A 24,337-nucleotide genomic window follows, 5' to 3' on the forward strand; every position below is an offset into this window, starting at 1 on the left:
CTCCGCTCCGATCAAAACGAAGGTTTGATCAGCATGTACGTATGTGCACACGCATGAACTTTTCCTGACCCTGAGATCAAAGTGTGGCACGACAAGCGTGTTGATGCTCCGTGCTCGTATATGCAGGACAGATTGTAAACACACGCATGACACCCCTTTGATCAACTGGCTGTGATCGCGCCGACATTATTTGTTGTTTTGTAAATAATAAAGAAACACTCAGGATCCAGGTTACTCTGACCTGCTCAGATCAAAGACAACCGTGAAAAAACAACAGGTGTCCTGAGTGACCGGAAACCTACAAAAGGGGAGATGCGAGGCCCCGTCTGCCTGTGCATTTCAGAAAAAGTTTGCTTCAGAGCCGGTCGAGATTGAGAGAGATAGAGATAGATAGATTGTTAGATTGATAGTGATAGCAGTAGCAGTGGTAGTAGTAGTAGTAGTAGTAGTAGTAGTAGTAGTAGTAGTAGTAGTAGTAGTAGTAGTAGTAGTAGTAGTGTTAGGTAGTAGTAGTAGTGTTAGTTAGTAGTAGTAGTAGTAGTAGTTAGTGGTAGTAGCAGTAAGTGATAGTATAGTAGTAGTAGTAGTTAGTGGTAGTAGCAGTAAGTTATAGTAGAGTGATTTATAGTAGTAGAGTGATAGTTTGAGTGATTGAGAGAGAAAGTTGTGCGAGTTTGGGACAGAGTGAACGAGACTGTGTTATCCGAGTGAGTATGTGAGTTTGTGTGAGTTTTTGATATTTTCAGTGTAGTATAGTGTGTGTGAGTGAGATATTTACAGTGTAAGAGTGAGTGATAGATATATATAAATCCCAGTGAGTTATATATACATATATATATATATATATTATAATAGAGAGGGCGTGGAGGTAAATAAATAGGTGGAAGTAATAGGAGAAGATATAGGAGAGGTGATCGGCGAAACAGGGAGAGTTGAGGAGAAAAAAAGGTGGTAATAGAGAGGAGTTATAGTTTATATTTAGTCTATAGTATACTGGGAGAGAGTAGCTATGACAGGGAAGCGCTCAAACAAGCGCAAGCACGTGGATCCTGATCCACTGCAGCCAACGCTGATGAGGTTCTTCGGGCCTCGGGGCCGTGGTGCAGCCCCACCGCAACAGCCTCCGGTGGCTATTCCACCCGTGGAGCCCGAGCCAGGTCCGAGTGTCGAACCTGCCGTCCGTCGGAGTGAAAGGGTCCCCGTGCCTCTTCGACCCCCCGTGCCTGTTCGACCCCCCGTCTCCGAGACGGACGACGAGATCGGGGAGGAGGAGAAATCCCTGGACGGTGACACTCAAAGCTCTGAGTGCGAGTCTGGAGGCGCTGTCTGGGAACCGGAGGAACCTGAGCGTAGCCCGAGTCCTTTTTCCAGTGGTAAGTGTACAGATACATTGTTTTATTGTGTTTTATTTGTGGCTAGTTGATTTCATCGTGTATGTGTTACTAGTTTTTTTTTATTTTTATTTTTTTATAATTTTTATCCCGCGATTTTGTAACCCATTTTTTCACCCGGTGCCAATTTCCTAAGTGATCCTGGGCGCTACACCAGCCCTACACCAGCGCTACACCAGTCCTCCACAGCCTGGGGAGGCCAGGGCCGAGCTCATGCTTCCTTCAGTCCATGAGAGCCAACTGACCTTCTTGTCACCTGACAGGGGAGAGTTTCCCTGGTAGGACGTAGCGCGTGGAAGGAACACGTTATTCCAACCAGTTCCCTTCCCCTCCATCAGGCGCCCCGGCTGTCATGGGGGAGGCGGTATAGTGACCAGGATTACTACATGTTTTTGTGAGGGTATTAACTACCCTGGTAGACACGGGGAGAACATGCAAACTCCACACAGAGTAGGCCCTTTCGCCAACCCCACCTAGGGTATGGGCACTGATGACGCGGAGGAGAGGACACGCCCCCAGCGCCCACAGCGTCCCCGGCGGGAATCGAACCCAGGACCTTCTTGCTGTGAGGCGACAGCGCTACCAACTGCGCCACCGTGCCCCCGTGTATGTGTTACTAGTTGATTCAATGGAGAAAACTATCTGCTGTGTGTAGTGGCAATCAGCTGTGTGTAGTTGCCAGGTCTGCTTATTATAAGCCACGCTGGGCTTGTCTTTCTGTAAAGATGCTTGTAAATCATTGTGATTGCGGTTGTGAGCTTGTAAATTGGCTATTTTCAGATGAAAAATTGAGTGCTCATGTGGCCCGTTCCACTTCATGCTCATTGAAGTGCTATTGAAGTGCTCATGTGGCCTATATTCGGCTAGTCGCTTATTTTGGGCTCGTTTTTACAGACCTGGTTGCCTATTCCTCTCCCACAATCTGGCAACTAAAAAGACTACAGGCCACCACGGAACGAGCTCTCAAGGCCTCGCAACACAATAGGATCAAAGGGTTTTTGTTGATGTTGTGGTTCTGACTTGGACGAAAGCTTTTGATGTATTTTATTACAAACCACTAAAGTCGAAAAGGGGAGAATCTGAACCACTCCGATCAAAACGAAGGTTTGATCAACAGCACATTCTGACTAGGCTGCCTAATAATCTGAGTGAGCGCAGCTGAGACAAGAGTGTGCACGTCACATGCACACGCTCAGCTATCAGCTGTGTGTAGTTATTATAAGCCACGCTGGGCTTGTCTTTCTGTAAAGATGCTTGTAAATCATTGTGATTGCGGTTGTGAGCATCAGATGTGCACACACGCTTTTCTTCTTTCACATTAGACTGACTCGTTATGCCCATCGTCAGTGAATATCATCCGGCTATTCGGCCAGTCTCTTCTTTTGAGCTCGTTTTCACAGACCTGGTTGCTTATTCCTCTCCCACAATCTGGCAACTAAAAAGATGACAGGCCCGTTGTTTCAGTGGTTCTCAACCTGTGGGTCGCGTGTACAACGCAATAGCGTTGCGAGCTCTCAAGGCCTCGCAACGCTATAGGATCAAAGGGTTTTTGTTGATTCTGTTGATTTGTGGTTCTGACTGCTTTTGATGTATTTTATTATGACAGCCATCTTGTGCATGATGATCTTGTCATGACCAGGTCATGTCAAGAAAGCATTTGAAAAATTGCCTTTGTAATTCTACCATGTACTATTTTATTTCATGTGTGCCTATTGTAAGTTGCTCTGTCTGGATAAGAGTGTTTGCCCCAACACTTTGTTCACCAAAGTATTTGAAATTTTATTGTAGATTCCACTGGTGAGGCTGGTGTGGAGGGAGCGAGTGGAGCTGTTGGCGGTGGCAGTAGAGGTAAGAATTATAATCACAGGAATAAAAAATGCTAAATTCCCACAGGGCAATGTAAATGTATTCTCTCATATGTATTTATTCTGTGTCTATATATGCATGCATGTGATCTAATATGATGATGATAAAATGCTTTTCCTAAATTGAATTGATGTGTTATTGCAGGGCCAGCCATGGTTGGGGAGGACGTGGAGGACGACATGGGTGGAGCATCTGGAGGTCCTAGACGAGGTAAGAAAGAACTGTGTGTGTGTGTGTGTGTGTGTGTGTGTGTGTGTGTGTGTGTGTAAACATATTTTATGGTAATTATCTATTTCTATAATTCACAGGTGGTGGCAGGCCTCGACGTAAGGGTCCTCCTCCTGTGTGGTCGGACACAGACTGGTGTCCTCGGGACATTCCGTTCACTGCCGGGACTCCGGGTCCTCGCAACAGGGCTGGTGATCTGCAGTCCGATGCCCCGGTCGACTTCCTGGAGCTACTTTTGTCTGATGAGGTGCTGGAGGAGATCTGCCTTCAGACCAACCTGTTTGAAGAGCAGATGGAGACCAGTCCTTTGCCCCATTCCAGATCCCATAAATGGGATCCTCTGCGTCTTAGAGAGTTCAAAAACTTTCTGGGGCTCTTTTTCCTCACCGGAATCATCAACAAGCCGGGGATCGAGATGTACTGGTCGACTGACGAGCCCCTAGCGACCCAGTACTTCGGGAAGATCATGCCGAGGAACCGGTTCCAGGCCATTCTCAGCAACCTGCATTTCGTCGACAACTCCATCCCCCGCCCCGTCCTTGAGCCTGGTGAGAAGGAAGACAAGCTCTGGAGAGTGCGCCCACTGATGGAGACCTTGCTGGCCAATTTCCAGAAGAATTACCTGCCAAGCCAGAACATCTCCATTGACGAGGGCATGATGTTGTGGCGTGGACGGCTAGGCTTCAAGGTGTATGCTCCTGCAAAGCCGATCAGGTACGGCATCAAGAGCTACATCTTGTGTGACTCAGCTACAGGCTACCTCTACGGCATGCAGCCATACTGTGGCGTGGGGCACACCCTTCCGGAAACAGTCGAACACCTACTAGGTGACCTAGCAGGTCATGGATACAGGCTGTACATGGACAACCTCTACAACTCTTTGGAGATGTCCCTTATGCTCCTGGCGAAGAAGACCCACGTCTGCGGGACCCTCCGACAGAATCGAGGGCAGCCACCAGACATCAAGGAGGTGACCAAGAAGATGCTGCCGCTTGGGTCGACCATGTCACGCCATCACAACGGCGTGATGGTTGTGGCATGGCGGGCCAAGAAGACTAAGATCGTCACCATGATGACCACACTGCACCCCGATGTGATGGAGCCCGCGCAATACAGGGAGAAGGGAAACAGCGAGATGATGGGCGAACGGAGGCCATTGTGTGTCAATGAGTACAACCAACACATGAACGGGGTTGACAAACTGGACCAAAAAAAAAATCGTACTACATGTGCACCAGGATCTACAAGGCCAGGCACCCAGGTGGCAGCTATCAGAACCTCGTCTCCTTCATCATGGCTGTGGTGAAGTCCTGGACCACCCTCGGGCTTGGGGGTGTGGCCCCGGCTGAGGAAGAGCGTGAAGACCTTCCTCAGGGGGATGGGATTGAGCCCCCCCCCCCCCCCCCCCCCCTGAGCAAGGGGGTGAGGAAGACGGTGGAGCCAGTCCTCAGGAGGATGAGAGTGAGGAAGACGAACCAGATGCCCGACCTAGGTACCACTCAAGATCACCAAAAGTGGACCCTGAGACCAGGCTCGATGGCAGGATTGTTGACCATGAACTGGTCAGATTACAACGTAATCCTGTAAAGAAATACCCAACAAGGCGTTGTAGGGTTTGTGTCAAGTCTAAGAAGACGAACAGGCTGTATACCAGATATGAATGCAAGGGCTGTCACGTTCCTTTGCACAAAGAACGCTGTGCAACACGGTACCACCTCTACAAGGACTATACCTGGTGAAACTAAGAGACACATGAGAGAGAAACATGAGACCTCGACATTTTTTTTTAATTTGCACTAATTGCACCAATGTATTGATTTGAATGATTATTATTTATTGTTATTTGTTTGATGTAGTTACATTTAGTTTGAAATGACTTGGACTTTGTAGTGAACAGCCTGCTTATTCATCCCTTCGACGCTTTTCTATTTTGGTTGTGATTTATAGGCAGAGATTTTATTTTTATTTCTTTATTTTTGCACTAATTGCACCAATTTATTGATGTTGAACTTTGAATTATTATTTATTATTATGTGATGTATATACATTGAGTTTTGAATAGTAAAAAAAAAAATGAAAATAGTCACTTCAGTGTTCATGTTCATTCACTTTGGAGTGAAACAGAGCGATACATGTACAATCAAATGCATTTTTTTAATTTTATTTGTTTATAAACAAGTATTGTTTACATGACTGATGATCAATGAAGGCACAAAATAAATGTCAAAGACTTTTGAAATCATTTTATGCCTCTAAAGTGTCCTTTCACTAAAACGCTCATAACTCTGAATCTAAAGAAAAGGGGCTGTTTTTGGTGGAAACAAGCTGTACTCAACTACCTCTAGCTAAAAAACAGAACATGCTATCAACTCACTTTTTTTCCAGATGAAAGAGGACATTCTAATCTTTGTTTTGAGATATTCCATGCGTTCATAGTCATAGCAAAAGATTCTATGGGCCCTCAAAGATGAGTCAGAATGGTCAAAATGCCTGGCAGTGGGGCAGTCTGTTCTAAAATAACTCTGGCAGTCAATGTGTTAATGGACAAACCAAAATATGGCTGTTGTGGGCTGTTAGATGTTATAAACCAGTTTAGCATGATTTTAGAATGGGTGAGACAGAAGCCCACAATATGCGGCAATATTTTACCAGGGGGTCCCCAGCAAAATTAGTTAATATAGCGCCACAATCATTTTAACCACTTTATCCAAATTGTATACTTTAACAAATAGCTGAAAATACATTGATCCATTGGAATACAGGTTATTATTTTTAATAATACATAATAACTACATTGGATCCATTGGAACACACTCACAGGTTATTATTTTAAACTGTATGGACACCTGACAGAGAGGATAGTGATGTAATGCACTTGTAGCTGAATGCCAATAAACTCCCTCCTTAAACAAACACACTGCAGGTCTCTGAACAACACTACACACTGTTACACACCTTTAGTTGTGTGTTTGGAACAACACTACACACTGCTACACACCTTTAGTTGTATGTTTGGATACAAACTGTACAATGGATTATTTTGGTTTAAACACAATATAAAGTAAAAGTCCTGGATTTAAACTTTTACTTGAGTAAAAGTACAAAAATATAATCAGCATCAAAATATACTTACACTACCAAAGTAAAAGTACTGAGACTTTTCAAAATGTGTTGAACCTTTCCTAAAAAATAGCAGATCCACAAGCTCACAACATTTTTGATGCGTTGTGCGCTTTTAGATATGCTATTTTAGAACAGCCAAAGTATAACATAGGGCTGAAGTGGTTAATGTATGTTTTGTAATAATAATCTAAATCTATAACTAGGCACTAAAAGCTTAATTGTTGTCAAATAATTATAGTCGAGTAAAAAGTACAATATTTGCCCTTGAGGTGTAGTGGAGTATAAAGTATGAAAACATAAACATTCTTACAAGACTTGAGTACATGTACTTGGTTACTTTCCAGCTATGGGCTCATGGCATGTATGAACAAGGCATTCAGATTGAGTGATGGTAGATTGAGTGACAGTGAGCATGCTGCCCACTCAGGCACTATAAAAGGCAGCCAGACACTATTGAGTGACGGCAGTCATATCATATTTCACTGTGAATTACTCTCACAGATAGACATACTGTAAAATGCAAAACTCAGACAAAGTCCATATGATGCAAAACAAATTGTGTTTATTTTCCCTTTGACAGAATCCAAAAATAATGTCCAGAAAAATAATAACACAGAAATTCTTAACCCCCCAAAAAGACAAAATTGATGAAACAAGAAAACAAGTTGACCACAGCACCACAGCCCCTCACTGATGGGACTCCCTCATGCCAGGGTGTTTCACCCAGGGACCGCCCCTAATGTGCTTATCCTTAAACCTAACCTTAACCTCACTCAAATTATGTCTAAACTTAAAGGTACGGTAAGTGATATTTTTTGGTTAAAACAAAACGTGTTTTATTAAAAGGTTAAAGCACTATATTCTGATAGTAATCATTGCTACAGAGTGTTTGTTCAGTAACAGGGGTCTATCTGTCTCTCCAGCTCTTAAAGAAACAGAAAATACATTTTCAAAATGTCAGCCAACCAGGAGAGAGTATCCATTTATCATCTTCATTTTTAAAGTGTACCAGTTCCAAATGTCTCTGCTCATTTATTTGTGTCATCACTTCCAAATGCACTTGTTAAGCTGTATCCTGACTGAGTTCTATCCTGATTGGATAAAATTGGTATTCCGACCTGAAAATGAATTGTCTGTTCACTAAATAGCTGGAGAGACACGGAGACTCCTGTTACTGAACAAACACTCTATAGCAATGAGTACATCAGAATATAGAGCTATTTAACACTTATTTTAACCGAAGAAAATCACTTACCCTACCTTTAACCTCAAAAACCCTCTGGACCAAAATCCATTGAATCATCTACAGTATACAAACAGCACAGATGCTTTTCAATGACAGTAAAAACATTACAAACACCCATATAATGCACATACAGTGGTTGTACCTTCAGAATGTCAGGGGTGGCACCCCTCTGGCGCCTCTCTGGTACCACCTACTTTTGCGGTACCGCTTTTTTCTCTGTGGTGCCACTAGATGGCGGTAGAGAGCAACTAATGCCCAGACACAGGCATGTTCTGTCTATTTGAGACAGGGCTGCTTCCAGTCAACAGAGGCTGCAATTGAAGCTGAACTTGTTGAGAAGTGAAACAAATAATTGTATGGGTTATATTATCAAGATGTATTTTGGTAAATTGCACTCAGTGGGCTTTGAAAGTAGCAATTATTTCTTGAAACGCAACTGTGTTTCATGGTGGAAGAAGTGCACAGACATTTTACTTAAGTAAAAGTAGCAATACCACAATATAAAAATACTCTATTTTTATATTTACTTATTTTTAAATATACTTACCAAAAGCTAAAGTTCTACAATGTTTGAAAGTAGCCGATCTAGCTTGTAGATCGGCTATTTTCAAATGGCTGTGGCATAAAATAGGGCTAAAGTGGTTAATATGTATGTTTTATTATATAACAATTTATATCTGCAAAGTAACTGAAATTTTCAAATAATTGTAGTAGTGGAGTAAAAGTACACTATTTGCCTTTGCAGGTGTAGTTACACTTCCAGCTGTAACAGTGCAATGTTACTTGAGTAAAAGTACAACGGTATTGGCATCAAAATATACTTAAAGTACCAAAAGTACTAAAATGTTTTAAAGTAGCCGATCTACCTTGTAGAACGGCTATTTTCAAATGGCTGTGGTATAAAATAGGGCTAAAGTGGTTAATATGTATGTTTTATGATATAACAATTTATATCTGCAAAGTAACTAAAGCTTTCAAATAATTGTAGTGGAGTGAAAGTACAATATTTGCCTCTGCAGATGTAGTGGAGTAGAAGTAAAAGTACAGTCCAGTAAAGTAAAAAAAACATCTCAACGTTATGCACATGTAAGTTCCAGGCACCCTAACCTGGAATCAAACCCTACTCTGTAACTTGTAAGACCACTCTCTACTCCACTACACTACTGGTACAGTGATAAGTCTGTGGGGTCAGGACGTGCCTCGTTCTCAATGTTCTGTGCACTACTCCTTGGAAAGTCAGATAAAAAGCTTGCAGCTCCCAAAGCTGCTATACTTTCTGAGAGTAATAATAATAATAATAATGGATTTTATTTATAACGCACTTTACATTTTGTTACCAAACCAGAGTAACTTTACTAGTGGATACATACATTTTTAGGCTACCCTCTCGAGATAAATCAACAGAGATTTTATCCTCACACACGCACACATTTGTATTTTTGTTTGACTACATGTTTTCAATTGCACTTTGTTTTCATTACATTTTTAGAGTTTTTCTCTCTGTCTTCAGTAGGCCTACTAACTGGGCATCGACTGCATTTTTAAGGTCAACCCCAAATGCATCAAATTCTCTCTGATGGGATGTTTGTAAGTCTGATGAATCTTTCTGATGCTTCTCTGTCAACGTCAGTTGAGTCCCGTTCCTTCATTAGAGCTTTCATAACTTTTGATGAATGATTAAGCAAAGCTGATTCAGAATGATTAAGCAAAAAATCTGAATCAGTTTTCATTTCTGTCTCCACACAGCCGATGACAACAGCAGTTGTAGCAATGCAACGTGTTGTGAGCTTGTAGATCTGCCATTTTCACTATTCTGAGCTTGTTGAATATTGCCCCTGACTACCCTTACAATAATACAACTAAAATTAACACTGAAACTAATTTAAAAACTCAACTAAAACTAAGCCTTTTCACAAACTAAAAACGAAACTAGCAAATCCACTTAAAATCAAATGAAAACAAACTGCAATTGAAAAAGTGTGCTTGTGTGTGTGTGTGGGGGAGGGCAAACTCCTGGGCTCTAAGTCCATTGTGATGACAATGAAGTGTGCCTAGAGACAAACAAAAGACCCTGGCCAAGGTGCTAAACCAGTTAATTTGCATGTCGTTGACAGACAGACTGATAGCAGAGATTTTCTGTGGATCCCAGCAATTCTTCAGATGAAAACTCTCATTCTCTCTCTGTTTTTCCAACCATGAAAAGTTTTTTGATTGATTGAATACTTTATTTAGAAGTTTGCAGACAAAGAGCACATGAAAGTACAGTTCAAATCCAAGGTCGACTAAATAGGAAGCTGGCTGCTAAATAGGAATAAGAAAGCCATATGGCTTGTTTAAATTGGGGTCCTTAGTTAGTTAGTACATTATACTCTCCTGTGTTCATTTAACTCTGTTTCACATTCTAAAACAATATAATTGTGCCGGACAGTAGTTTATAATGCTTTTAGTTGACTACTATAGTTACTAGTTACTGCTCTCAGACAGTAGCAGCTTTGGGAGCTGCAAGCTTTTTATCTCTGACTTTCCAAGGAGTAGTGCACAGAACATAGAGAACGAGAAACGTCCTGACCCCACAGACTCATCACTGAACCAGTAGTGTAGTGGAGTAGAGGTTGGTCTTACAATTTGCAGAGCAGGGTTTGATTCCAGGTTGGGGTGCCTAGAAATTAATGAATAATGTTGAGGTGTTTTTTACTTTACTGTAGTATTACTTCTACTCCACTACATCTGCAGAGGCAAATATTGTACTTTTACTCCACTACAATTATTTGAAAACTTTAGTTACTAGTTAGGCTACTTAGGCTAAGTAACATTTTGAACACAGGCCTTTTAGTTGTAATAGAGTATTTTTATATTGTGGTATTGCTACTTTTACTTAGGTAAAATGTCTGTGTACTTCTTCCACCATGAAACACAGTTGTGTTTAAAGAAACAGAAGATGTTTCTCAACAAACATATTAACCACTTTAGCCCTATTTTATGCCACAGCCATTTGAAAATAGCCGATCTACAAGCTAGATCGGCTACTTTCAAACATTGTAGAACATTAGCTTTTGGTACTTTAAGTATATTTTGATGCCAATACCTTTGTACTTTTACTCAAGTAACATAGCACTGGTTCAGCTGGAAGTTAGATGCCCCATTCTGTGTGTAGTTGTTTTCATCACATACAGCCATTTTGTCAATTGAACTGATAGTATAGCGGTTAGTCAGATGTGTCCCAAAGGTGAGAGGACGGGGTACGAATCCCGCTTGGGTTCCATAGAATCTTGGGGAAAATGATGAAGTGTTTTCTTTTTACAGTACTGGAGTATTAGTGCACTTTCACTTCTACTCCACAACGCCTGCAAAGGCAAATAGTGTACTTTTACTCCACTACTACAATTATTTGAAAACTTTAGTTACTCTGCAGATATAAATTGTTATATAATAAAACATACATATTAACCACTTTAGCCCTATGTTATACCACAGCCATTTGAAAATAGCCGATCTACAAGCTAGATCGGCTACTTTCAAACATTGTAGAACATTAGCTTTTGGTAAGTATATTTAAAAATAAGTAAATATAAAATAGAGTATTTTTATATTGTGGTATTGCTACTTTTACTTAAGTAAAATGTCTGTGCACTTCTTCCACCATGAAACACAGTTGTGTTTAAAGAAATAATTGCTACTTTCAATTCATCCTAAGGACTCATTCCCTTATTTTCTATGTTTACAAAAAATAAAAATAACATTAACTTTAAATGCATTCATCCTTCCCCTGTTGCTAATACTGTACTGTAGAGTTCATGGACTCACATGTGCCACATGGTGGCCGTTCAGCCACACTACACCTTAAAAAAAGGTGTCAAATGCGGCACCACCAAGTAGTAGTGGCGCTACTGTGGCACCACAGAGGCACTCAGATGGTATTACTGCCATTCTCAAGTGCTAACCACTGTACCAAACATTTAGAGGGTTATTACATTTACCATACAATGCATAAAGTTCCTATAGGCTCTATTCACAGCAGCCATATTATGAAGACATTCACAGGTGTTACCAATGATACTAATGAAGGCTCTGTTCCATTTAGTGTAGCACAGTGGTTTCCACGACCCCCATAACTCTGAGAGTGTACAAATGGAACCAAATGGACCCTTACGGGTCCATTTGGTTCCATGTGTACACTGTCAGAGTTACACACCTGTAAGGGGCCATTTGGAAGCCCATGAGGGTCCCTGGACCCCAACTGTAGACCCACTGGTGTAACAGAGTGTTTCCAGTGGGCCAACATGCACAATATCAGCACCCTGACTCTGTTTGACCAGAATGGAACAGAGCCTTCATTAGTGTCATTGGTAACACCTGTGAATATCTTCATAATATGGCTGCTGTGCATAGAGCCTATTTATAACCCCCATGAAGACAGGTATGATGTAGGTAAGGAGTGGACACACTGAGCATGCTGCCCACTCATTCTTGTTCATACATGCCTGACGCTATGCTTGGGTCCTTTCCCAGAGCCAAGGAGGGACTCATTTAAGAAGGAAGGGACACCTACGTATTTCTTTCTATCCAGCATTTACAATGCAATGCATTGCAGTCAATGAGAGCCAGCTTATGAACAAACACATTGTTTTCTGCTTTGTTGCTTTTGGACGTGCACACTGTATAATTGTGTTTTCTGTAAAAAAAAATGTCACAGTATTTTTTCTTTAAAACCTTGAAAATGTGTTGTCATTGAGATACAGATTAATAGGAATTTAATGAATGCTCCGTTAGTTGAAGCCAGAACACCATTAATTGATCATTAAAATAAACATACTCTGAAAATGCACACTGCCCACCCGTCCATCAAGTGGGTTGAGAACCTCTTTGAGTTGAAAAACACCCCCAGCTTCCCCCATATATAGTTCTATAAAGTCTGTGTTTAAGCATCTCTATAGGAACAGCAGAGGCCGACGGCCCCAACGTAGAGACGATGGTCAACGCATCTGGCAGTACCTGTAACGCCAACGACGATCCCTGTAGAAACAAAAAAAACACACAATTTAGCAAAAATCATTGTAGTCATCCTAATTAGTTAAATGGAAGCAGTACGAATGATGTGAATCAGTGGTTCGCGTCATTGGGCATAGCAGTGGTGGCCATTTTGTGGTGCCACAGATATAAAGCCCATACATTTTAGAAAGAGATTTCCGAAAAATGTTATAGTAAATATTTTAAGTCTGGAACCAAGCCACCCATGATCCTGGTGAATCATGACCATAAAACATTTTGATGAAAAAAAGTGTATTTATTAAATATAATAATATATTATCTAATTAATTATAAAAATATTTTTTGACACACAATCAAAGGTTTTATGGTTATGATTCACCAGGATCCTGATCTTGGTTTGAAGCTTAAAATAATTCATAAAATATTTTCGGAAATCTCTGTGGAAAAAAATGAATGGGCTTTTGATCTGTGGAACAACACAATGGCCGCCACTACTATGCCCATTGGATGTGAATATTGTACATAATATCATAATGTACTCACTCATAGGTCTTGCTGTGTGAGCTGTACATTCCAGTGAGGTGGTTTCCTCCAGGTACATCCCACTTGAAGCGTTCCTCCCAGTTATTCATGTAATGAGTCTCCTGGCAGTTTGAAGAGACAGTATAGCTGGCTTTGCAGCAGTAAAATGACCACCTGGAATACAAAGCAATTATCAACATTTAGTTTGTGGTCTATCGTTGGCACTGGAGGACGTGGAGGAGGAGGTGGAGGAGGCGGCCAAGGTGCGTACAGCGAGGAAGCTGGACGCCATAATGGCGAACCCCTCCCACCCCCTGGACGCCATCATCAACACTGACTCTGACTTTGTAGCACAGAGGCAGCATATCACCGCTGTTTCCTTCTTGGTGGCACTAATAGGCCGTGCTTATTGTACCGATTGCACTGTTGACACTGACATGTTTGTTGCCTAGGCTTGAGGTGAGTCGACATGTGGTTGTTTTGTTCTACAGTGTAGACTACAGTATTAGTTGTTTTGTTCTGCAGTACAGGCTACAGTATTAGTTGTTTTGTTCTGCAGTACAGACTACAGTATTAGTTGTTTTGTTCTCCAGTAGCCTACAGGTTACAGTATTGGGGTATTTTGTGTATTCTACAGTATTTCTACACTCCCAGAGTTACATTAACACTAACATGTGGCCTTCGTCAGGATTAAAATAGTTAACATTGTATCATAATAGCTGTTACATTTAACAGAGTTGACATTAATAATAATACTAAGGTCTTTATCTCATTTGTCTACACTTAAATGACATAATGTTGTACTGGTAAAGTGTTTATTCTCTGAACTCTCTACTCAACTCGCCTCACCTTGAAAGTAATCTCTTCAAATATAAAGCGAACAGAGGTTGTGTATGGACCGTAGGTCATTTCATCAGAAACCTACCGTCTGTCTTCATAGTGGTTGTGGCGTGTGCTGTGAACCCCCGCAATGACCTGGTATTTTGGGCAGTTGAACTGGACCGCCTGGTCAAATGCGTTCACATAACCGGACCACTGACAAGAAACAGGGGCTCCAAAGTACCTGCAGGAAATCTTCCATCTACGATCTTCTGCCCCGTCGCTGTGAATGCTTTGATACAGATGGACATAAGGGGGTGGAAAAGTGTCAGACAATGTTCTTTAAACCTCCTAACTCCACTTTTTTTTCCATTTCTTTCAGAAAAATGAACATTTTGGAGATTATGAATATAATCTAATCTAATATGAATCTAATATGAATACCAACACTATCAGATAAAAACAAGACGCATGAAGATCTCTTGAATTCAACTGTGTGAATCACTACTTTAGATGTGTATAGTGTTTACTATAGACAGTGGTGTGAAGTAACTAAGTATATTTACTCAAGTACTGTACTTAAGTATAATTTTTAGGTATTTTTTACTTTACTGGAGTATTTCCCATTGTCAACACTTTAAATTCTACTCCACTACATCTCTACAGCTTTAGTTACTAGTTACTTTGTAGATTTTGATTATTACAAAACATACAACCACTTCAACCCTATATATTAAGCCATTTGAAAATAGCACATCTACAAGCAGAGTACTTTTACTTTTGGAACTTTAAGTATATTGTGATACCAATACTTTTGTACTTTTACTCAAGTAAATATTACCAGACTTTTACTTGTAACAATAATTCTACACTGCAGTATTGATACTTTTACTTAAGTAAAACATGTGAGTACTTTTTCCACCACAGTACATTATTTACCTTTCAATAGCAGAAACAGCCTGGCCAGACGGACATTCGACATTCAATGTAGCGTTCCACTCGTTGTCCCATCTGGATACAGCTGCATTGAAATGAATGAATGAGACAATTAATGAATGAACTTACATGGTACATTCATAATGATATAATACTAACGGTAAACAAAGTGCTGCATTCTTATGTTTTAATCGTATCAACTGTGGTTTTTAATTACGTCCATATCATAATGTTGCTGTCCGGCAGGAACCAGCTAACTCCATTTTAACGCTTTTGCATTTTCTTCCATAAATCAGGGCCATTGAACACCCTTTACGTCTGTGTGTTGATAAAAAAAAAAATTAACCAATGAAAAGCATTAAAAAGCGCTTCTGACGAAACCATGCTAACTCCATTTTTTGGTTTTGCCCTTTTGACCTCCAACTTCATAGTGAACTTGGGGGTCCATTCAGCTGTTCTTATCAATGATGAACAAAACCTCCTAACTCCACTTTTTTTTCCCATTTCTTTCAGAAAAATGAACATTTTGGAGTTAGCTGGTGTCTGCCAGACAGCAGAGATATTATGGTGTTACTTCCTAACTGTTATTGATTTCCCGTCACACGTACGGCATCCGTACAGCGTGTTGATCTTCAGAATGTCCGTGGCGGTCATTCCTTCTCTCTGGCCGATCGCCGCAGAAGAACGCTTCCGGGTGGGAGTGATGGTGTCTCGTCCGTTGCTGGAGAAGGCGGTGCTGCCGTAGTGCATGACGGAGGCGTAGTCGTACGCGGTGTTCAGGTTGTTGGTGACGTGCTTGTTGAAGTTGCGTATGTTCCGGGTCTTGACGTTGTTCCAGTTGATCCTGACGTAGCGGTCGCGGTCGCTCCGGGACTGCTCGTGCCAGAAGCCCAGTGCGTGAATCAGCTCGTGCTGGATGGTGCCGGTGTTGAAACAGCTACTACGCGTAGAGTGGTGGAGAGACACAGGCTGTTTACCTGGGACAAAAAAAGACTTACTTAAGTAAAAGTATCAATACTGCAGTGTAGAAATACTCTGTTACAAGTAAAAGTCCCGTAATCAAAGTTTACTTGAGTAAAAGTACAAAAGTATTGCCATCAAAATATACTTAAAGTACCAAAAGTAAAAGTATTGCGCAGAATGTCCCATTTCACAAGTTCAAAATGTATTATGAAAATAGCCGATCTACAAGCTCACAATGCGTCGCGATGCGACGCATTGTGAGCTTTTAGATCTGCTATTTTCAAATGGCCGAAATGTATATTGGGCTGAAGTGGTTAATGCATGTTTTGTATTAATAATCTAAATCTACAAAGTAAACCAGTGACTAAAGTTGTCAAATAATTGTAGTTGAGTAAAAGTATAATAATTGCCCCTGAGATCTAGTGGAGTAGAAATAAAAGTATTGAAAATGGGAAATACTGCAGTAAAGTAAGAATTCCTCAAAAGTGTACAGTACTTGTGAGTAAATGTACTTAGTTACTCTACACCACTGCTTACCTCCTGCTCTCCCCACGTAGGAGTAGCAGCCGCCTGCGTTGATGATGTTCAGGTAGTCCGACTGGCTGCCTCGAAGGACAAAGTTGACGCAGGTCTTCTCATGGAAGGCGTCCATGGCGTTGATGATCATGTCTCTGTACTCGCTGGTGAAGGAACTGGCGATGATGTACGGCACCTCCAGACGAGAAGAGACATAAATCCATACAATTGTGTTTTAGTTTTGTCCAGTGGTGGAAAACTAGCATGTTTTACTGTGTTACAAGTAAAAGTCCGGAATTCAAAAATTGACTTGAGTAAAAGTGCAAAACTATCGTTATCAAAATGTACTTAAAAAGTACCAAAAGTAGAAAGTACTCATTTTGCAGAATGACCCTTTTCACAAGTTTTCAAATGTATAAAAATAATTTGAAAATAGCAGATCTACAAGCTCACAATGTGTCGCACCGCGACACATTGTGAGCTTGTAGATCGGCTATTTTCAAATGGCCGAAATGTATATAGGGCTGGCGGCTATTTTCAAATGGCCGAAATGTATATAGGGCTGGCGGCTATTTTCAAATGGCCGAAATGTATATAGGGCTGGTGGTTAATGAAGTGGTTAATGTATGTTTTGTAATAATAATCAAAACCTACAAAGTTAGTAAATAAAATGTTTAAATAATTGTAGTGGAGTAAAAGTATAATATTTGCCTCTGAGATGTAGTGGAGTAGAAGTAAAAGTACAGAAAATTGGAAATAAAAAAAAAACATCAAAAGTTTACAGTACTTGAGTACATGTACTTAGTTACTTTACACCACTGACCACTGGTTTTGACATTATGTATGTGAGATGCTCTGAGATGCTTCCGAGGCTCGTCAATGATTTCAGGACAGCTTGGTTTTTCAAGCAGTAAAATGTTTCATAATGTTCATATTTACCTCAACCACGTTGGCGCTTTTCTTCCATTTACATTGACTGCAAATCCTGGCGTTCCGAGACTTTGCAACCATGACGTCACCTTCAGTCAGACCTCTCATATTTCTGTTCATGTCAGAAATACGTGAATAGATGTCTGACTCTGCTCTGCTCGATGCTCTGCTCGATGCTCTGCTCGATGCCCTGCCCTTCATACCTAAAATAATTAATAATCATAATAATAATAATACATATGTAAATGGATGTTCCCCCTCTGCTCAATGACCTGCTCCTAATACATAAAATGAATAAATATGATAAATGGATGTTCGTAATAAATACATTAAGTAAAAGCTTCAATCCTCAGTCACCAATATTCATTCTATGAATGAAAACATAACTTTCCAAACGGTTTAAGGATTAGGAACAGACAGACACACACACACACACACACACACACACACACACACACACACACACACACACACACACACACACACACACCTGTAGTGGCTCTGCAGTATCGGAAACGCCAGCGGCGATCCCTGCGATTGAGAAATGAAGACAAAAGAATCACGTCGTTTCTCAACATTTATCTTACAACGTGTGAGCTTGTAGATCTGCTATTTTCAAATAGCCTATGTATAAAATAGAACTAAAGTGGTTAATATATGTTTTTTAATATGATCATTTATATCTGCAAATTAACTAGTAACTAAGGTTTTCAAATAATTGTAGTGGAGTAAAAGTACAATATTTGCATCTGAGATGTAGTGGAGTAAAAGTAAAAGTACTGAAAGTGTAAAATACTCCAGTAAAATAAAAAATACCTCAAAATTGTACTCAAGTACAGTACTTAAGTAAATGTACTTAGTTACTTACCACCACTGTTCATAGCTATATTTCTCATTCAAATTTGACCCAAAAAAGGATATCAATCGTATCCATCTAGACAAAGTCTTTAATGTATAATTGTACAGTATATATATATATATATATATATATATATATATATATATATATATATATATATATATATATATATATATATATATATATAATGTAATACTTTGTGAATGTATACTTACTCTCTACCGTTGTCATGGTAACTGGTGACTCCCGTCATGTAGTTTCCTCCAGGAACGCTCCAGTGGAAGTCCTCCTCCAGGCCGTTCACCCAGGGAGTCACATGACAGTCATACGTAGCCAATCCAGAGCTCCCACAGCAAAGGAACTGCCACCTGGAATTAATTAGGTTTTAACGTTGTTGTTGTTGTCGGTGGTGTAAAGTAACTAAGTACATTTACTTAAGTACTTTACTTAAGTTTTATAAGGATAAGGATTTTTTTTACTTTACGGGCGCGCTCCCACCGCACTTTTATTTTACCTCTGGGGCAGAATCTGCCAATGCTTTGTCAATGCAAATGCTGGGATTCACGCAAGAGCAGATTTTTCCGCTTGTCGCGCAGACCTTGCGTTTATCCGCTCTACACGAAGAAGCAGAAAACTGCTGGAGGCAGGAGCTGATTTTCCCCCTCTGTCCAATCGGGTGAGTCGAAGGCGGACCGTCCCAAGACTCAGGAAGCAACATGGTGCTCTCAGTGGACCAACTGGTTGTAAGCTGTTGCATCTCACCCAGTACTTTATGATTTGTGCACTTGGGGTTCGTACATCTACATACACATTCAGATTTAAAATATAAAGTGCTTACCCCATGGCCACGGATTTTACAATCATGTACGGGCCCTCAGAAGTACCCGTATCTTCCGTATTGTTCAATAAAAAGCATTTTAATCCGATTGGTGGCCATTTTTCCATAGAGTTATAATGTACCAACAGTGCAAGACACCTCTCAACCGCTAGGGTCGCGCAGTTGAAAGCATACGGAAAAAATGACCACTGATTGGATTAAAATGCTTTTTATTGAACAATACGGAAGATACGGATACTAATGAGGGCCCGTACATGATTGTAACATCCGTGGCCATGGGGTTCGTACTTTATATTTTAAATCTGAATGTGTATGTAGATGTACGAACCCCAAGTGTGAAAGTGCAAAGACAGATGCTGATGTGCGTCAGTGGTTGCCTGGCAACGTCAAGGCAGAAGGCGGACGGGGACGGTCTTGAATGTGAGTGACAGGTGCGTCACAGCGTTTTTTTAGAATCCGCTGGCTGCAAAAAACTGTGGCCGCGCACAACCTGCGTTTAACAGCGGCCAGCCAACTTTTGGTGAGAGCGCGCCCTACTGGAGTATTTCCAATTTTCAGTACTTTTCCCTCTACTCCACTACATCTCAGAGGCAAATATTATACTTGTACTCCACTACAATTATTTGAAAACTTTAGTTATTAGTTACTTTGTAACTGTAGATTTGCTATTTTCAAAAGATTTATATACATTTGAAAACTTGTGAAAAGGGGCATTATGCAAAATGACTACTTTCTACTTTTGGTACTTTAAGTACATTTTGATACCAATACTTTTGTACTTTTACTCAAGTAAATGTTTACTTGTAGAGTATTTCTACATTGCAGTATTGATACTTTTACTTAAGTAAAAAATGAGAGTACTTTTTCCACCACTGGTTGTTGTTTTTGTTAGGAGCACTTCATCCATTTCAACCTTATCTTCATATCGTCACTGTCGGGCAGAAACTAGCTACAGTAGTAGCCAGCTGAGAACCTCACGATTTTCAAAGCAGTACTGATTTGTCCCCTGGGTACCTGTGTCGGCCACTCCCCCAGATTCTCAGACACGCCCCCTAAATGTATTGTATCTTATTTCAGTGTGTAGTGTGGCCATTCTGCCACAGGGTGGCGCGTTCACAGTGAGCAACATAGCTATAGACTGTTTCTGCTGCTTTTTTTTTTTGCTTTTGCAAAGTAGAAATACTCTGTTACAAGTAAAAGTCAGGAAATAAAACTATACTTGAGTTAAAGTACAAAAGTATTGGTATTAAAATGTACTTAAAGTACCAAAAGTAGAAAGTACTCTACTAATTATGTGGAATGTCCCATTTCACAACTTTTCAAATGTATAAAATGTATAAAAATCTTTTGAAAAAAGCAGATCTATAAGCTCACTATGTGTCACATTGCGACGCATTGTGAGCTTGTAGATCGGCTATTTTCAAATGGCCAAAATGTGTATAGGGCTGAAGTGGTTACTGTATGTTTTGTGATAATATTCAAAATCTACAAACTAACTAGTAACCAAACATTTATCAGATCCAAAACATGGAAAATAGAAGGGGGAAAAAAGAGTCCTTAGGATGAATTCAAAAGCAATTGTTTCTTTAAACATAACTGTGTTTCATGGAACATGGTGGAAGAAGATAGATAAGTCAGTCAGAGATAAAATAATTGCAGCTCCCAAAGCTGCTACTTTCTGAGAGCAGTAACTAGTAACTATACTAGTCAACTGAAAGTAACATTTCAATAAAATGCATTATAAACTACTTTTGGGCACAATTATGTTATTTTAGAATGTGAAACGGAGTTAAATCAACACAGGAGATTATAATGTACTAACTAACTTAGGACCCCAATTTAAACAAGCCATATGGCTTTCTTGGATTTTTTAAATCATATTTAGTCAACCTTGTATTTGAACTGTACTTTCATGTGCTTTTTGTCTGCAAACTACTAAATAAAGTATTCAATCAAAAAACTTTTCGAGGTTGAAAATCATACACACATTCACTGCATCAGCAATGGTTTCAGACAATGACATGCAATGACACGCACACATTTTTATTTTGACTACATGTTTTGAATTGCAGTTAGTTTTCATTAGATTTTTAAGTGGATTTGTCAATTTAATTTAGTTTTTAGTTTGTGAAAAGAAGTAGAGTTTTTTTTTGTTTCAGTGTTAATCTTAGTTTTATTATTGTAAGGGTAGTCAGGGGCTGTATTCAACGAGCTCAGAATAGTGGAAATGGAAGATCTACAAGTTCTCTACAAGAACACTCTTTCTCTCTGGTGGGATGTTTGTATGTCTGATGTATCTTTCTGATGCTTCTCTGTCAATATCACCAGTTGAACCTTGTAAGAGTCCCGTTCCTTCATTAGAACTTTCATAACTTTTGATGAATGATTAAGCAAAGCTGATTCAGAATGATTAAGCAAAACATATTCAGTATCAGTTTTCGTTTCTGTCTCCACGCAGCCAATGACAGCAGTGATGTTAAAACTGCTGCGTGTTGTGAGCTTGTAGATCTGCCATCTTCACTATTCTAGTTGAATATTGCCCCTGACTACCCTTACAATAATAAAACTAAAATGAAGATTGAAACTAATAAAAAATCAACTTAAACTAAGCCTTTTCACAAAGTAAAAACTAAACTAGCAAATCCACTTAAAAATCAAATGGAAACAAACTGCAATTGAATGTAGTCAAAACAAAAATACAAGTGTGTGTGTGTGTGTGTGTGTGTGTGTGTGTGTGTGTGTGTGTGTGTGTGTGTGTGTGTGTGTGTGTGTGTGTGTGTGTGTGTGTGTGTGTATGTGTGTGTGTGTGTGTGTGTGTGTGTGTGTGTGTGTGTGTGTGTGTGTGGGGGTGGGGTGGGGGATCACAAGACCTGGGCTCCTGAGTCCATTGTGAGGGCCTAAGTTGGCCAAGTGATGGCCAAGGAGCTAAACCAGTTAATTTGCATGTCATTGTCTGAAACCTTTATTTAGAAGTTGCAGGCGATAAAGAGAGAGAGAGAGAGACAGTCAGATTGAATGGAGTTTCTAGGTGAAAGTGTTTTTTTGAGGTCCCTTAACCCTAACCCTAACCTTCCATCCGCCTCCATTATAAATCTCTGAACTTTTAAAGGAGTACAATTCTAAAACTATTAAACATTTCAAAGATTCCTTTTCAGGCAAACATGTCTACAGTAAGATGAACATGTAGTATGAATGGGGTTACTAGCAGTAAGTATGTAGGATTAGTAGCCTGCACTCGTTTCCCTTTAAATGTCCATTGCCGCAGTGACAATGCATTGGGTGCTTTAAGTTAAATATCTCCCAAACGGCAAATGATTTCAAAGAAGACAAAAAAAAAAGTACACACTTTGGCAGGCTACCAGTTCTACAGTGAAGAACACACAAGTGAACAGTCTATGGAAGAACCACTGTGGTGTAGTGGTTTAGCTAAAGGGTTTGCAACTAGAAGGTTCTCAGTTCAAATCCAGCCAGAATGTTTTTCCAACTTTTTCTTGGCGCTTTCACCTTTATCTAATCTTTCAGTGAAGACCTTAGTAGTGAACAGAGCAAGTAAGAACCAATGTGGTGCAGTGGATTAGATACAGGACTTGTAACCAGAAGTCTCCCGGTTCAAATCCAACTAGGGCATTCTTCCAACTTATACCTGCCAAAGTTTATACCACTTTCCCTTATGATGTGTATTAAAAATTATTCTGTTAGAAGAGAGAGAGAGAGAGAGAGAGAGAGAGAGAGAGAGAGAGAGAGAGAGAGAGAGAGAGAGAGAGAGAGAGAGAGAGAGAGAGAGAGAGAGATCCTAGATTATTATTTCTATGCATTAGATGTATTACCTCGTGTTTACCTTGCTTACTGTAAATCTCTCTTTATTAAGAGCGTCTGCTAAATGCCCAACTTGTAGACTACATTGTAGAGAGATGGTGCTACTATAATTAACATAACCTGTTTGGCTACGACATCCCCCTCACAGCCAAACAGACTGTGAGTTTAGTTGGGACTGTTGTACTTTTACTCCACTACAATGACATTTGGTTACTAGTTATATGAGAGAGAGAGAGAGAGAGAGAGAGAGAGAGAGAGAGAGAGAGAGAGAGAGAGAGAGAGAGAGAGAGAGAGAGAGAGAGAGAGAGAGAGAGAGAGAGTACTGTGTGTGTGTGTGTGTGTGTGTGTGTGTGTGTGTGTGTGTGTGTGTGTGTGTGTGTGTGTGTGTGTGTGTGTGTGTGTGTGTGTGTGTGTGTGTGTGCGTGTGTGTTGATTCCCCATAAGAGAAGATTTTTCACTGCCAGCTACCAGTGATTCTCAACAATTTTAATTTCAAGAGGACCCCCAGTTTACATGCATTAGGCGACACCCATTTAATGGCATTTCTATCCCTGGGACCCCCATTTATATTGTAAAATCAATGTTAATTTAACTCTGAGAGTGTACAAATGGAACCAAATGGACCCGTTAGGGTCCATTTGGTTCCATTTGTACACTCTAAGAGTTACAGACCCACAAGGGTCCATTTGGTTCCTAACTATCCTCCATTTAGCTGGGGACCCCTGGAACCCCCTCAGGTACCCCTGGGGGTCCCCGGACCCCACTTTGAGAACCAATATTCTATTGTTCCATTAAATTGGATTCAGTTCTAAAAGGCTAGAAACTGTACACGTCTTTTCTTTTGCGGGGGGCGTGGGGAAAGTAATATAAAGTAATATAAAGTAATATATAATATATTACCCTTGATTCCAAGTAATAAGTAATATAATATTATTACTTTTCAAAGGAGTAATAAGTAATAAGTAACATATTACTCTCCTAAGTAATATAGCCCAACACTGATTACAGAACACACTAACCATTATTATTATTATTATTAAAAGAAAAGAAAAATATTGTGATACAAAATGCCTAAATAAAGCAATAGATATGAGTAATGAAATTGAAATGAAAAAGGTTGAGAATCACTGGGTTAAACTGTAGAATATAGTTAAAGGGATATTTGAATTCCCCACCAAGTAGACTAGTAGGTAAACAACCAATAGTTGCTCGGCCCTGCCACCTACTGTCCAGCTACTGTATTGCACAGTGGGGAAAAAATAATGCTAAACTCCACCCTCCAAGGCAAAACCACA

General features: G+C 40.1%; 1 protein-coding gene across 2 annotated transcripts in view; it reads right to left on the reverse strand.

Moving 5' to 3' along the window:
- Positions 1–12,060: 12,060 nt before the first annotated feature.
- The window catches only part of LOC311059161 (uncharacterized protein), a 42,516-nt gene continuing 30,239 nt past the window's right edge, over positions 12,061–24,337 (reverse strand). Inside the window, exons 4-12 of one of the 2 annotated variants that reach the window (XM_084076845.1) lie at positions 18,604–18,756; positions 18,020–18,060; positions 17,539–17,732; positions 16,621–16,795; positions 15,729–16,097; positions 15,124–15,205; positions 14,291–14,476; positions 13,387–13,539; positions 12,061–12,867 (exon numbers count right to left, since the gene is read on the reverse strand). In XM_084076845.1, coding sequence (XP_083932971.1) covers positions 12,828–12,867; positions 13,387–13,539; positions 14,291–14,476; positions 15,124–15,205; positions 15,729–16,097; positions 16,621–16,795; positions 17,539–17,732; positions 18,020–18,060; positions 18,604–18,756 — 1,393 coding nt within the window. In that variant the 3' untranslated portion in view covers positions 12,061–12,827. Of the gene's footprint in view, positions 12,868–13,386; positions 13,540–14,290; positions 14,477–15,123; positions 15,206–15,728; positions 16,098–16,620; positions 16,796–17,538; positions 17,733–17,999; positions 18,061–18,603; positions 18,757–24,337 lie in introns of both variants that reach the window. The other variant, XM_084076844.1, reaches the window with a different exon arrangement.

This window comes from Gymnoscopelus microlampas (assembly GCF_963454915.1).
Source record: "Gymnoscopelus microlampas genome assembly, chromosome: 13".
In the NCBI taxonomy this organism is placed as follows: domain Eukaryota; kingdom Metazoa; phylum Chordata; class Actinopteri; order Myctophiformes; family Myctophidae; genus Gymnoscopelus; species Gymnoscopelus microlampas.